This window comes from Elephantulus edwardii, unplaced genomic scaffold (genome assembly GCF_000299155.1).
Source record: "Elephantulus edwardii isolate Elephantulus edwardi_28Jun2011 unplaced genomic scaffold, EleEdw1.0 scaffold00046, whole genome shotgun sequence".
Lineage (NCBI taxonomy): Eukaryota > Metazoa > Chordata > Mammalia > Macroscelidea > Macroscelididae > Elephantulus > Elephantulus edwardii.
Window position 1 is genome coordinate 8,416,789 of NW_006399796.1, and position 16,069 is coordinate 8,432,857.

The 16,069-nt window shown below is 39.5% G+C and overlaps 1 protein-coding gene across 1 annotated transcript in view; it reads left to right on the plus strand.

The window, feature by feature from the left end:
• LOC102847569 (sorting nexin-24-like) overlaps window positions 1–16,069 on the plus strand; it is a 244,642-nt gene that overhangs the window by 119,052 nt on the left and 109,521 nt on the right. Inside the window, exon 2 of the mRNA XM_006885997.1 lies at window positions 2,299–2,382. Within this exon, the coding sequence (XP_006886059.1) occupies window positions 2,299–2,382 (84 nt within the window). The remainder of the gene's footprint in view (window positions 1–2,298; window positions 2,383–16,069) is intronic.

The window sequence follows — 16,069 nt, forward strand, 5'->3', positions numbered from 1 at the left end:
GTAATCAGGATGGGTGTGTCAGAGGCGGTGCGGTTGGCGCAGGATAGAGCAGGGTTTAGGGCTGTTGTGCATAGGGTTGCTATGAGTCGGAAACGACTCGACGGCACATAACAACAACAACAACAGGCTGTCTAAGCTTGTTCCTAGTTTGTTTATAATTAACTTTATGGTTTTGGGCTTTACTCCCAGGTCTCTGATGCACCTTGAGTTGATTTTTATGTATGATGTGAGATGTGGATCCTGTTTCAACTTTCTGCAGGTAGCAGTCCATTTTTGCCAGCACCATTTGTTGAAGAGGTTGTCATTTCCCCGTATGGTAGGCTTTATTTCCTTGTTGAATCTCAGTTGATTGTAGATAGATGGATGGGTCTGTTTCTGTGTTCTCAGTTTTGTTCCATTGCTCTATGTGCCTATCACTGTACCAGTGCCATTCTGTTTTGGTTACTATTGCTGTGTAGTAGATTTTGAGGTCAGGGAGTGGAAGCAGGCATCTTCTTAAAGTAAGCCATGACAACAAAAGAAAATTTATTTTCTGTTTGGGAAAAAAGCATAAAAATGCAGGCACATTTTATATTTGATGACATTATTTATGGCTTTCTCATGGAGTCATATTTCCATGTAAGGTAGAAATACAGAGCCACAGACTCTATTTGAAATGAATGTAATATTGTATCTCATATGCTAAAACTAAAAAGTACACTAGTTTCTATGGAGTTAGAACTTGACTCGTAGCTGACCTTCCAGTGAGTTCTTAGAGCTTATAAATCGCATGGGAGGAGATTGCCCATCCTTCTCCGTGGAGTTGCTGGTGAATTGGAATTGGCAGAAGGGTGCCACCTTTGAGGCTACCAGAGCTCTTGATACCTTTCAACTGTGGTGCTAGAGAAGAGTATTGACTGCATCATGGACTGCTAAGAGAGCAAGCAAGTTAGTGAGACCAGGCTGCTCCTTAAAGGCAAGGATTCTGAAGCTTCCTCTGACATACTTTTGACATGATGCAGAATCAGTCCTTGGAGAGGGGCATCATGCTTGGGAGAGTGGAGGAACAGCACAGGAGAGGAAGACCCTTGATGAGATGGATTGATTCAGTGACTGGGGTAATGAGGGTAGGTGTGTCAGAGACAGTAAGCTTGGACAGGATAGAGTAGGGTTTAGGGCTATTGTACATAGGGTTGCTGTGAGTTGCAGGTGACTTGATGGCACATAACAACAATTTTGAAGTTAAGTAACTATGGTTTTAGCTTCTTTTAGTATTATAGAACCCCAACCTTAGTTCTTATTCAGATGAGGAATAGCACTGACATATCAGGTTTCCTTCAACTAGTATCTTTTAAAAAAAATTAATTTTTATGAAAGTTTACAAAGACTTAGGGTTTCCAGTCATTCATTGTACTTTTCTTCCTGCCCATCCCCTGCCCCCAATTCACTTTTCTCCTTGATAAGTAAAAGAAAGACTCTTTCATTAAACTAGGTATCTTACAGACTGTTAATCAGCAAAGCAGAGTGAAATGTGAAGCCACCGATTGGAGGTAAAGGAGCACCTACTCTCAGTTCCTGCTGAGCCTCGCCTGCCCCCCTTACCTTTGTGTTTTCATGAGCATTTCACAATATTTCGCATCCCTTGTTCTAGTGTTGACCCGCTGACCTAAAAATCAAGAAAATGTCATGTTAGTGCCTACTAATTAGGGCACCTAGAGAGCCTTTTCATCTGGCCTTTCAACCTTCTGGAGGTAGGCACTCAAGCTGTCACTCGCATCAGGCAAGGAAAATGAACCTTTACTGCAGTTTACCCCTGTTTTGCAAACAGCAGAACAAGCCCAGCTGAGACTGGAGATGAATATGTGGGTTAGGAAGAAATTAACCTAAAATGTACTACTGTTTGCTTGATTGGCTTTGGATGACAGTGCTGCTGTCATTGAAATACTGTGATAATGAGATGCCCACGTGCCCCAGGTTTTAACTAAATGTGTCTGTCATGTCACATTTTTAAGTATCATCATTAGGTGAAGTACCAATTTTAGTTGAAGAATATTTTTCTATTACAAAAATAAGCATTTTACTGAGTTTAAGTTTCCATTTAGACACACTTGCTGAGAGTACTGGAGTTTGTTAGTGAGCATTTGGCTTGAGTGCTCATTAATCAGGCCTGTTGGGCCAGGGTCTCCTGAGCCTTCTGGTTTGGGGGGATCAGCTACTGTAATTAAAGGGATGAAATATATCATGGTCACAAACTTACTACATCAGACAATTGAGGGCTTAGAGCTGGTGGAATTAATCTTTTTAATTTTTTTTCCTTAGGTCTTCAAGATAGAAGTACTAATGAATGGAAGAAAACACTTTGTTGAAAAGAGGTATAGTGAATTCCATGCCTTGCACAAAAAGGTAACTCATTTCTCCTTTTTTTCTCTATGTGTCAACTGATACAACAAAACTGCTTTCTGTTGTCTTTTGACATTTCTTTGAAGAATGTTGTTTCTTTTTATCATGAAGTAAATTTTGTTTTTTGCGTTTGCCTCTTAAAGGTGTACTTTCTGGTGAGGTGGGTTTCACATTGAGCACTTTTACATTGGTAAATTGTGAGACTGCAGGCTGCTGGCAGTGTAGACCACGACCACCATGCTATTGTTTTATCTAGCAAAAAGTAGTGATCAGTTTACAAAAAGAAATTATCAAACTCAGCCTCTGTAATATACATGTGTTTAATGATTATTTGGGGAAAAATATGTCAAAGGAGATTCCTAGCCTCCTTTATGGAGTGTAAAGGACCACCTGACAAGACTTATTTTAGTTGCAGCATCATTTTAATTAATTATCTTCATTAAATAATAGTAATACAGAAGGAAAAGGTGAACTTTTTAGAAAAAATGGTCCATGAGTAGAAGAATACTTTCTTTTCCACCTTAATTTTTGACAGTTTATAAATTATTAGGGTATTGAAAATTATCTTAATGGATAGTTGTAAATTATTTTAGAAATTTACAATAAACATCATGTATGAGTCAATGCAGATTTACCATTTTTAAAAAATTTTACACCGCGTGATTCAAGTCTTTCACTATCTTTATGAGATAAGAAATTAGATAGCAATTATAATTATCTTAGATATTAAGTGCTGCTATAGCAGAGCAATGAAATGAGTGGCTTTGAACAACAAATGTATTTTCTCGAAGTTTAGGAGGCCAGAAGTTTGAATTCAGGATGCTAATTGTTGTTGTTGTTATGTTGCCATCGAGTTGCCTTATGACTTGTAGCAACCCCTATGTACAACAGCTCTGAAGCCTGCCCTGTCCTGAGCCAGTCTCACTGACTCCAACACAACTACCCCCATTGCCTCACTCACTCTATCAATCCATCTCATCTGAAGTCTTCCTCTACTGAGCTGTCCCTCTACCCTTCCAAGCATGATGTTCTTCTCCAAGAACAGGTCCCTCCTGGCCACAAAGTATGTGAGACGGAGCTTCCAAATCCTTGCCTCCAAGGAGAAACTTGATTTCACCTCTCTCCAAGACAGACTTGTTTGTTCCCTTGGCGGTCCATGGTACATGTTCAGTACTCTTCTCCAGCACCAAAACTCAAAGGCATCAATTCATCTTCTGCCCTCCTTAGTCATTGTCCAGCTCTCTGATGCATAGCAGTCTGCTCTTTTTGATAAAATGCTTGTCTGTCAGATATTGTTCGAAAGCTGAGCATCAAAATTAAAGCAGACTAGGAAGACGGATTTGCCATTCACTTCCAAAATAACAGGCCTTCGAAAACCCTATGTGCAATAGAGTACACTTGCAGTGCTAGTTATAGGGGAAGAATTTTTATCTCTGTCATATTTGGAGAGAGGTGCTTGTCAGTTCTGAGCTTCTGGTACTGATGATACTCATGTGACTTGGCATCTGTCTTTCTTCTCTACTTCTCTTGGCTTGTGTGAACTCTTGTGTGTCTCGAAAGGGATTGATTAAAACACACTCCATATTAGTACTCACACATTAGCATAACAAAGAAAAACCATTTTAAATGGGAGGATAATCACAGGCATAGAGATTGGAATTTACAACACATATTTTTGTGAGACATAATTCAATCCATAATAGGAAAGGAAAGACCAAATCTTTTCTTCTAATCTGTTAGAGTCTTAAAATTTTCTGGTAATGTTAATGCATTAATAATGTGATAGTGTGCTTGTGGCTGTTGTTACGTACTGTTGAGTCAGAACCTTCTCATAGCTGAGAGACCCTCAGTGGGTTTTCAGAGGCAGTAACTTACACAGGAGGAGACTGCCCATTTTTCTTCTGCAAAGCAGCTGGTGATTTGAACCTCATACCTTCAAGTTGTCAGTGCAGCTCCTTACCACTAGGCCAACATAGCCTAGTCAGTATTAAATGTTTTTTAACATTTTTTTTTTCCTCATTAGGGGTGTGAGAGTGTGTGTGTGTGTGTGTGTGTGAAGAATGGAAAAGTGAATGTATGTTTCCTTTTATAGAGTGTCAAAGGTTATTGTCCTGAGTTTATACTAGACTGGCAAGAGGATAATTTACATTTAACCTAGGCTTACTTCCAAAAGAAACAACACAGGTAAGTAAAGATCCTCTCCTCCCACCATTATGGGCTGCCACTAGCTATAGCCTGATAATAAAGCACAAACCAAGGTCTCAAAGACAATAGTACTGGGGTCTGAGTGTCACTTCTTTCTTGTGGAATCCATGGTTTGTTGTGGGAGGAAACAGAAATAGTGGAGAGGTTTCTTCTGGGTCTTTTATAAAATCAAGTCCTTGCTATCAGATCAGAACTCCACCCCTTGCCTGGCCTCTGGTGACCAGGGTCCAGACTTGGCAGCTTGTCATGTAAAAGTCTTTCTCCTCACCTCCCAGGTCAGCTTCCAACACCTCATGACCCCAGTGCAACCCAGCTGTTCTCTGCAGGCACTCAGGGACCACTTCCTCGAGAGGCACAGCTGGATGAGTGCCAATTAGGCCCACCCAACCATGAGGCCTGCATTGCTTCTTAAGAGTAGGGTCGGATGGGTATCCAACGCACTTTCTTCTACTGAAGACGACCAGCTTTTCAGTAAATTATGAACTGTTCCTAGATATTCAAGAATGGGAAAAATTTCCAGTTACTATAGAATTCACTGTTTTTGTACAATTCTGTTAATAATTTTTGTTATTGGATTGTGTTATCAAGTCTGCCAGAATTATGAGTCTTAAACCTTTTAAATTTTGGTTTGTATGGATTTTGTTTTTATTTAAAGCAATCTTGTAACACCAGAGACATCTTTAAAGAAACATAGGGCTGAAAATACAAATTTTTCTGTTAGAATATAGTATCAAAATGTAAATCTAGGAAAGTACAAGTGGTTATTAGAAGTCTCTTCTTGCATTGTTGTAACTGATTTGGGGACAAAAGGAAAAGAAATTAAAAGAACTGAAATGCAAATAATGGTTTAGTATTAAAATAAAACATCAATCTGTTGCCTAGACTGTAACATTATGTGTTAAGACAGACTAAAAGTGGTAAAAATTTAATTACAGTGAACAGCTTACTGATTGTATTTGTTACTTTTGATCACCTCATCCTGTTTTATAATTTTGATACCTTCAGTTTCCATATTTGAATTTTATGACTTGCTTTGAATGTTGTACTTTGATAAAAAATATTTCCCTTTAAATACAGTTAAGTGTAGTCTTGTTTAACTTTCTTGAAATTCTAAACTTCTTCTATGATATATCCAATTTTCTGTTTTTCTTCTATTTTGTGTTATATTTTTCAAATGATAAATGTGTTATTAAATGTCCCTTGTTGAGAAGTGCTTTGCATCTTTAGAGTAATAGGTGCATAACTCTCATCTGAGTGCCAAAGATAGACGGAAGTGGCTCTTGCTGGTTCTCATGCTAATTCTGTGGCAGAAACAATAACAATTCCCCAGTTTAATGGTTTGCCTGTTGTCTGTAGAAAGTCTTTGAGGATTATTATTTTTCTCTTTTCTAATTGGTTATAATAATATTTAAAACATTGTAATCATTGATAGTTTTCTTAGGATTCGTTCTAGTTTTTTGAAAAATTGAGAAAAGATTATCTCTCTGATGGCTCAGTGGTAAGAAATTGTGCTGCCAACGCAAAGATAGGCAATTCGAATCCTCCAGCTGCTCTGTGGGAACAAGATGGATAATCTTTTCTGTGATTTCCTGCCCGTGAAAACCTGCGCTGGAGGCTCAGCTATCGATTAGTTCAGACTTGAGGGTACACAACAAGTTATTAATAATTATTTATTATTAAACTTTACAGAAATTTTAGGGAAGATTATCCATTATTGCCCATACATATTTTTATACCATCAGAATTGATGTTTTATTTCTTTTCTTTAACTTTAAATATTACTATTACTTTATTATACATATTTATATATGTTGCCTTGTTTAATTGATATTTCATTCAATTTAGGAGTAATCTTTCTTGTTTCAGTTGTCTTCTGTGCTTTTCCATTTATCTGCTAGAATCTCAGCTGTTTTTACACATTATATTTTGATCATTTTTTATTTCTTGTCCCACCTTCTCCAGTGGAACATCTGGTGGATTCAAACTGCATACCTTTGGGATTGCAGCACAGCTTCTTGCTACTAGTCCATCAGAGCTCCCTTTTAGTTACTTTTTAAATCTTTTATTATACACAAGCTGAAAATATTTTTTTTTCACAGAGCTGAAAAAATCCTCACTCTTTTAATTGAGTGAAGATTTTTATTTCAAAATTGTTGTTGTTGTTGTTGTTATTGTTAAGTGCCATCGAGTCGCATGCTACTCATAGCGACCCTATGAAGGAGAGTCCTTGACGCTTGGGTGCCTTTCATCCTCTCTCCAAGTTCATAGTGTTTCTGGAGACAAGCTATTATGGAAGTGGATGCCACTCCTCCTTCCACGCTTGTTTAATCGGGGAGCTCCACCCCACTCTCAGTCCTCATTGGGTAGCCAACCATTAACGCATTTGACACATCCGTGTCACAGTGTTCAGCCTCACAGCAACCACAAGTGACCGCAGGACGGCAACTTCAAAATTATGCATACTTAATTTTTTTTAGTCTAATTGTATCAGAAGGAATTGGCTGACACAGAGGAATTTCATGAAGTAGCATATGAGCAAGAATCTATGGTGATGAAGAAGGAAGTTCAAGTTGCTATAAGGAATTGGCAAAAAACAAGGCTCCAGGAGTTGATTGCATACCAATTGATTTATTTCAACAAACAGATGCTGCCCTGGATGTGCTCACTAAGTTGTGCAAGGAAATCTGGACGACAGCCAGCTGGCCCACTGACTGGAAGAAAGGGGACCCAACAGTGTGGAATTATCAAACAATATCATTGATATCACATGCAAGCAAGATTCTGCTGAAAATTATCCAAAAACGTTTGGAACGATATGTCAACAGAGAACTGCCAGGTGTGCAGGCTGGATTTAGAAGAGGTCACGGTACTAGGGATATTATAGCTAATGTAAGATGGATCTTGGCAGAAAGCAGAGAATACCAGAAGAATGTCTGTCTGTGCTTCATTGACTATGCAAAGGCGTTTGACGGTGTGGATCACAACAAGCTTTGGCTGACTCTGAAAAGAATGGGAATCCCAGAACATTTGATCGTGCTAATGCGAAACCTATACTTGGACCAAGAGGCAGTCGTCAGAACAGAGCAGGGAGACACTGGATGGTCCAAAATCAAGAAAGGGGTCCATCAGGGATGAATTTTGTCTCCATACCTTTTCAATCTGTATACAGAACAGATCATCCGAGACGCTGGGCTGTACGAGGAGGAATGTGGCATCAGGATTGGTGGAAGAATTGTCAACAGCCTGTGTTATGCAGATGACATAACCCTGCTCGCTGAAACTGAGGAGGACCTGAAGCGCTTTCTGCAGAAGGTCAAGGACTACAGCCTCCTATATGGATTGAAGCTCAATATCAAGAAAACAAAGGTTCTCACCACTGGGCCAATTGGCAGCATCAGTATGGATGGTGAAGAGATTGAGATAGTTAACAGTTTTAGTTTACTTGGTTCTACAGTCAACACTCTTGGTAACAGCAGCCAGGAAATCAGGAGACGAATTGCATTGGGAAAGTCACTGTGAGGGACCTCTCAAGAGTACCGAAGTGCAACGACGTCAGGCTGGAGACTAAGGTGCACCTGATACAGGCTATAGTCTTTGCAGTTACGTGCTATGCATCAGAGAGTTGGACAGTGAATAGGGATGATAGAAAGAGAATCAATGCCTTTGAGTTGTGGTGCTGGAGAAGAGTGTTGAATATACCATGGATGCTAGGAGAACAAACAGGTTTGTCCTGGAGAGGGTGAAGCCAGAATCTTCCCTGGAATCAAGGATTCTGAAGCTTCATCTGACGTACTTTGGGCATGTTGCAAGGAGGGACTGGTCCTTAGAGAGGGACATCATGTTTGGCAGAGTGGAGGGACAACGCAGGAGAGGAAGACCCTCGATGAGATAGATTGATTCTGTGAGTGGAGTGGTGGGAATGAGTGTGTTTGGGACAGCGAGGTTGGCACAGGATAGAATGGCGTTTAGGGTTCTTGTACATAGGGTCGCTGTGAGTCGCAGGTGACTCGATGGCACATAACAACAACAACAGTGTTCCCCACACACAGTATCAGATACTTTTAAAAAATTTTATTTTATACTGGTTTACTTATAAAGTTCGTCTACATTGTTTTTAACACCAGATTTTTCTCATTTCCTTAACCTGACTCTCCTTTCACCCATCAAATTGTGTGACCCTATGATTATGCCCCCACCTATCCTCAGCCCTGTATTATCCCCTCATCCTCATACATGTTTTACTAGTTATCTATTTCTGCAATAATGGTCTTACACATTATTTGTCCTTATGGGACTGAGTTAGTTCATTCAGCATAATGCTTTTCAGTCCTTCCCAAGTTAGGTAGTGATTTACAAAATCATTGTTCCTGAGTGCTGCATAGTATTCCATCATGTGAATGTACTATAATTTCTCAATCTATTCAATTGTGGTTGGACATTTGGGCTGTTTCTATGTTCTTGTGATGGTGAATACACTGCTATGATCATTGGTGTACAAATCTCAGTTTGTGCCTCAGTTCTCATTTTCTTGGGGTATATTCCAATCAGTGGAATGGTTGGGTCATGTGGAATTTCTGTGTTCAGCTTTCTGAGAAGTGGTTGCCGTCCAGAGTGGTTGTACCAAGTTATAATCAACAACAATGTAGAAGAGTTCCTATCTTTCCACATCCTCCCCAATGTTTATTACATGCTGTCCTGCTTTTCCACTATTGTTATTGTTGTTGTTATGTGCCATCGAGTCACTTGTGACTCATAGCGACCCTATGTACAACAGCCCTAAACTCTGTCCTGTGCCAATCGCACTGTCTCTGACACTCCCATCCCGATTATCCCAGTCACTGAATCAATCCACCTCATAGAGGGCCTTCCCCTCCTGCGCCGTCCCTCTACCCTCCTAAGCATGATGTCCTTCTCCAAGGACCGATCTCTCCTCACAACATGTCCAAAGTATGTTAGACGGAGCCTCAGAATCCTTGCCTCCCAGGAGCCACCCGGTTTAACCCTTTCCAGGACAAATCTGTTTATTTTCCTAGCAGTCCATGGTATTCTCAATACTCGTCTCCAGCACCACAGCTCAAAGGCATCAATTCTCCTTCTATCCTCCTTAGTCACTGTCCAGCTCTCTGACGTATAACAAGTGATTGCAAAGACCATCCATGGTCTCTATCAGACGTACCTTAGTCTCTGAGACACACCATTGCTCTTTAGTACTTTGGAGAGGTCCCTAACAGCAGACTTTCCCGTCACAACACGTCTTCTGATTTCCTGGCTACTGTTGCCAAGAGTGCTGACTCTTGGCAAACAAACATCTTAGGTGATCTTAATGGCTATTGAATTTTGAGAATTCCAATTGTGTAGTAATATTTTTAAAGATCACATTTAGATATGCTTCATCCCACCTCACTGCACTAGTTGCAGTTATGTGCTGTTAGCTGACCCTCCAGTGGGCTTTCAGAGGCTATAAACTATATGGAGGAGATTGCTTGCCATTCTCCCATGGAGCAGCTGGTGAATTTCAGCTACCTGCTTTTGAGTTGGTAGTGGAACTCAGTACACACTAGGGTACCAGAGAAAATGATGCTATTCATAGAATTTAGATGAATTGCCCAATGTCATAAAAAGATAGGGACATTTATAAGTATTGACAGCACAACTCCTTACTACTAAGCCACCAGAATTCCCTTTTACTGAATCCTCATGATGTTATGAGGTTTAAAACCATATGATCCAAAGTTTTAAGCCTTAAAGATGTTTTCTACCTCTTATGTTACATATTCAAAGTCTCTCCATATCTTTTTTATTATTTCCATTTTATATTAATTTACATAATTTTTTCACTCTCTGCTCCTGTCATCCCAGTCCAGATGCATTGTGTCTATGTGAACATTCCTCTATTTCTGATTATCTTTTTACCCTTTCTCTTAAAGTACCTTTTCTTTCTCATTTTCTTTGTAAAACACACTCCCAAAAAATGTGTTTAAAGTGACTACCACATCATGGATGGTGATTTTCAAGGTCAGTAGGGAGCTTTGGGGCAGAGTGTGTCGGAGTTGTGCTGATAACCCAAGTCTGCACCCCTCTAACTGTTCTGTCCTCCAGTGGCTCCTGGGGAGAAAGATGGGCTTTGTCCACCGGTGCAGTTTATAGCCTTGACTCTAGGGGAAATCTGTTTCCATGCATTTACCAAATTCTACAGCTGCTTGACTTCTTTGGCTTGTGAACCACTTTCATCTTCAAAGCCAGCAATACTGTGAGGCCAACCTCTGCTTCATCATCATATTCTCCCTCTCTCACTTTGACACTCTGGCATCTTTCCTTTATGGTCCCTTGTGATGACACAAAGCATGTTAATATTTGCATGTAATATACACATCTCAGAATAAATCACATCTGGAAAGTCCTTTTGCCGTATCAAGTTAATAGAGTCGCAGATCCTGAGAATTAGTAAATGGACACCTCCGAAGGATAAGTATTTTACCTACATCACAGTTCTTTGTCAATGTTACTTCTTACTGCTTCTCTTAAGAAAACTTAAGTGGCAGCCAGGCTATTTTCCATTCACCCTAATACATGGCATGTAAATTCCTACCTCTCTCTCATTCCAGTGCTGAATATCCTTCCCTTTGCAACCTAATCTGTTCAAACCACACCAAGACATTTCAAGTTCTTCCATTCTAAGTTTGTCTTATTCTCTAATATATGCTTTCCTCCTTATTAGAGTAAAAACACTACCAAAGAGTGACTTCTGATTCATGGTTACCCTCTAATGAAATTTCTGAAGCTATAGATTTTAAGAGGAGGAGACTGGCCATCTTTTCCCCCTTGAAGCTGCTGATAGATTCAAACCACCTAAGACTTGTATTTGGTTAGCAGTGAAATTCACTATGTTGTTGTTCTGTACTGTAGATTCAGGATAGATCCATAGCTCACCCTCCGGAGAGTTTTCAGAGGCAGTTAATCACACGGGAGGAAATTGCCCGTCCTTCTCTCATGGAGCAGCTGGTGGTCTCAAACCATGTGCCTTCAAGATCCCAGCACACTATAGATTTACTAACTTTTCTCTCAGATGTTAAAAACCTATTGTAAAAAGAGCAAGGGCTATGTGGGGATGGCCATTTCTGACCTTTACCAGGAACTTTTCCCATCAATGACATCAACTACTCAAAACCAATTCCCATGAGGTCAGACATGTCCCCCCTGCTCTCGCCCCTCTTTTTAACACACCCCAACACCACTCTTACTGCTTTACTGGGTCCAGAATCTGGTGCAAGAGCAGACAAACTACACAGAACCATACTGGGGAAGTAACAAGGTGATAATCCAGGTTAGTAGCAGTATACAGTCAGGACTGCTTCTGAAATGTGCTTTCACGTGCCTTAGGTTTGATCCTCGTGGCTTCAGGCCAGGGTTACAAAGCTCTCAGTCCTGCTAATTATGTCCCCCTTCCAGTTGTCCAGAAAACTTGGGCAAAGGCTCCTAGTTCTGGTTCCATGGGATAGCGGTCTGAGGTCTTTTCCATCTCACATCAGGTCTCTGGTTCTCTGCTGCTCTTCTGCCTGCTTTTTCAAAGGTCTGGGTCTAGCTCGTGCAAGAATCTCTGACCATGAAGGACGTACTATGCTCTCTTGCTTCTTCTTTGCCGTAGGTGAGGCTGCTTCTATTCTGGTGCTGGATCAGCTCATTTTAATGGCAAGACTAGCCAGCCCCCTTGTGGATAGTCTAACACACCCTATTACCATATCCCCACCCATCCACATGGCAAAGTCAAAGTCAGATAGCTTGGGAAGCCATTCTGAGCAATAAACCCTTCACACAACACTTAGTATCTTTAACTTTTATCTAACTAGAAAATAATAATAATAATAATAATAATAATAATAATAATTATTATTATTAATATAATAATAATAATAATAATGTTGAAAACCATTTCTCATTGTGTAGTAGAGTATCAGGAGCATGTTAGGCATTAGGTTGGTATTTGGCAAGTGGGATATTTGCAGTGCATTTTATACATGTTTGAGAGTCAATAGAGGACTGTTTTCTGGTAGGTGGAACACTTTCTATTTAAAGTTTAACTTTTTGTGTTTGACTCTGTGTTACACTCGTCCATCTTTGTACCAGATAGAAAAACAAAACAGAAAACATTACAAAATTTAAACAAAACCCCACACTTTTCATTGTTTGCTCTTATATTTTTTTCAAAAATGCCATTAGAGCAGCCTCTTAAAAGGTAAAGCAGAAGTTGTGAGGATGGCGAGGATCACACAAGGTTTCGGTCTGTTATTTGCACGTATTGCTATGAGTTGGAGTCCACTTGATGTCACCTAACAACAGTGACAGCTCAGAGAGTCAGCACTCAGGTTCTAATTGTTTCCTCCTGTCTGCAGCTCACATCATTCCAGCTAAGTAATTTATCATTTTATATAATGATGCTTGAAATCAGCTTTATCTCCGTATCACCCAAGCCATGTGCACAGAGAGGAATACCTTCTCTGCGTTGCAAACTGCTGAGCATATTTCCATGCCGTTACCACTGTTTCCAGTCAGATCCAGCCCACTCTCTTTATTCAGAAAGGTTTCAATAAAATGTGGTGCTGGTTCGTTTTTAAATTAATTGCTCTCATTTTTGTTATTCCCTGCTTTTAGTTTACATATTTTTTTTTTAATTTTTATTTTATACTGGTTTATTTTAAAAGTTCATAGTATACATGGTTTTTCACATTGGATCTTTACCGTTTCCTTCACCCCCCTCTCACCCCTAGTTTACGTGAAATCTTGCATCTCTTTTACTTAATATAATAAAATACACGTCTAGAAGGCCCATAAGCCTGCTTTACGGAGTCAAACCCAGAGGCTAGCACTGGTATATTATCTCTCAAGGGGACCCAGAGGGAATAGGGACAAAGGACAGATAATATATTGTACCCTAAGTGCCCTGCCACTTCTTTCCTTAAATTTTTTTATTGTTTTCTTTTCCCCCTGCCACTTCTTTCCTTAATTTTGTTTATTGTTTTCTTTTTAATTCTTTCTGTTTATGTGCTGAGCAAATGGTAATTTCCGTGGGAAATGATTATTCTCACCAATGTATATGTCACCAGGCTTGCATACAGCCTCTTAGTACTTTATTATTTAAAAAAAAAAAAAAGAAGAAGAAGGGAGTGGCCACAGTAGGAAAAAGAGATTGCTTTTGTGGGTATCTTGGAATCTGGTGGCTATCTGCATGATCAGAAAGGCCACTTGGCTGGCCGCGCGGCATGGCTGCAACAGTTAATCATCAGATGAAGTGGCAGTGGAGAATTTATCTTGTGAGCAGCTGAGCTCTACTGGAAACATATTGTCTCAGGTTTGTCTCTCCTCATCTAAAGCAATTCATTACTCACCTACAAGTGCTGTCACAGCTCCTAGCAGCTATGATGATTGGCTTCCTCAGTCCTCTTGACATAACTAAAAAGGAAAAATGTTTTCAGTGCTTTATCTTGAAGATAAGAAATAAAAAAGAGAGACCAAGCAAGAGAGACAGATAATGGGGTTGGTGTTCTCTTCTGAAATATAAGAACTGCTGTGATTTAATATGTTTAAAGGATGCTGGATTGTTGCCATGTTTTTTTTTTATATAATTGAGAAGCAATTTAATAATTTAGCCATGCCAATCTTACTCTTGCTTAACAAATACTTCTTGACAGTGTAGAGATGAAATATGAATCTGTGCCTTTAAAAGGCAATTATAACACCTTGGTCTCCCGTTATCAATTTCTGACATCACTGATTGAATTATGTCCTAACAAAATACCCGTATCTAACTATATACTGTAGAAACTGTGTGATGATATTCTATGATCGGATAAATTGAGAGGCTTAATGGTGGAGTATAATACCTAAATCCTATCCCAGCTCTGATGCAATGTAAAGGAGTTTCTCTAGTATGGGTGTGGCCTGCAAAATACATTTTATATCATCATCATCATCATCATCACAAGAACATGAAAGCAGCCCAGATGTCCAGCCACAATCAAATGAATGAGAAATTATGGTACATTCACACAATCAAATACTACACCACATGCAGGAGCAAGGATTTTATAAATTACTACCTGACTTGGGAGGGACTGGAAAGCATTATGCTGAGTGAACTAAATCAGTTCCAATAGGACAAATATTGTATAGAACCATTTTTGTAGAATGAGCATTAGGATCCAAGGTGGGGGGAGGGTGGAAGCAGAGGAGTGAAGATGGGGAGTGGTGTTTATTCATAGGGTTGTAAATTTGATGGGTGGGTGGGGGTGAAGGAAATGGGAAAGACCAGTGTGAAAAACAATGTATTTGAGCTTTGTAAATAGACCAGTAATTTTTTTAAAAAAGAGTTTAAGGGGGATGAGAGTAAGACAAGAGAGGAGACATCAGTACCACCAAGAAATAATTGGCATGAGTGAGGTGTAGCCTTTTGGACTCAGACTCCTGATGTGAAAGCTCTTTGGCAGTAGGTAAAGCCAAAATAACTGAGGGATGTCCAAGTAACGCTTGAGCTGCATACACAGAAGGAAACCAGGAACTTCCTCTACACTGACAAGGAATGAGGGCCTTCCCCCAAGCTGGCACTCTGTGGAATTCTAGTCTACTAAACTCTGGTGGCCAAGTGGGTAAGGAGCTGTGCTGCCCAAAGGCAAGCACTGTTTCTTGAGAAAAAAGATGAGAAATCTTCTCCTGTCTGATTTACAGCCTCTGAAAAAGTGCTAGAGGTTCAGCTCTGACATGATGGCACATAACAACACAACAACACAACAACAAACTATAAGAAAATAAATTACAAGACAGTAGGTGAATGGGACTTTCTAAGATTAAATCCATATGCACAGTAAAAAAAATTCTCCAACAAGATAAAAGGGAAACCCATAGCCTGGAGAAAAAGATTTGACAATAACATATCTGATAAGGGACTAATATCTAAAATTTATCGAACACTCCAGCACCTCAACAAGAAAAAGATAAACAACCCGATCATAAAATTGTCACAGAATATGAATAGCTAGCTACTTCGCCAAAAAGATATTCAGATGGCAAACACATGAAGAAATAGTCAAAACCTATAGCTATCAGAGAAATATAAATAAAAATAACTAAATTATATCCTCTCTCTCCAGCAACAAAAATAACCAAGTTCAACAGAACAGCAAACAACAAATTCTGGTGAGTTTGTGGAGAGATTCGAACCCTTATTCACTACTGGTGGGAGTGTAAAATGGTGTAACCACTATGGAAGGCAGTATGGTGCTTTCTTAGAAAATTGGAAATAGAAACACAATTTAAGCAGTTCCACTACTGGGAATATATCCTAAAGAAACCAGTACACTTCTCTATGCAACCTTAATTCTGGATTCCTGTGCTAACCATAATACTCAATCATATATCACTTCTAATCTGTTCTTTCCCTCATCTGTTTCAATACAATATACATAATTTATCCAATTTTTTCTGTCATACCCCC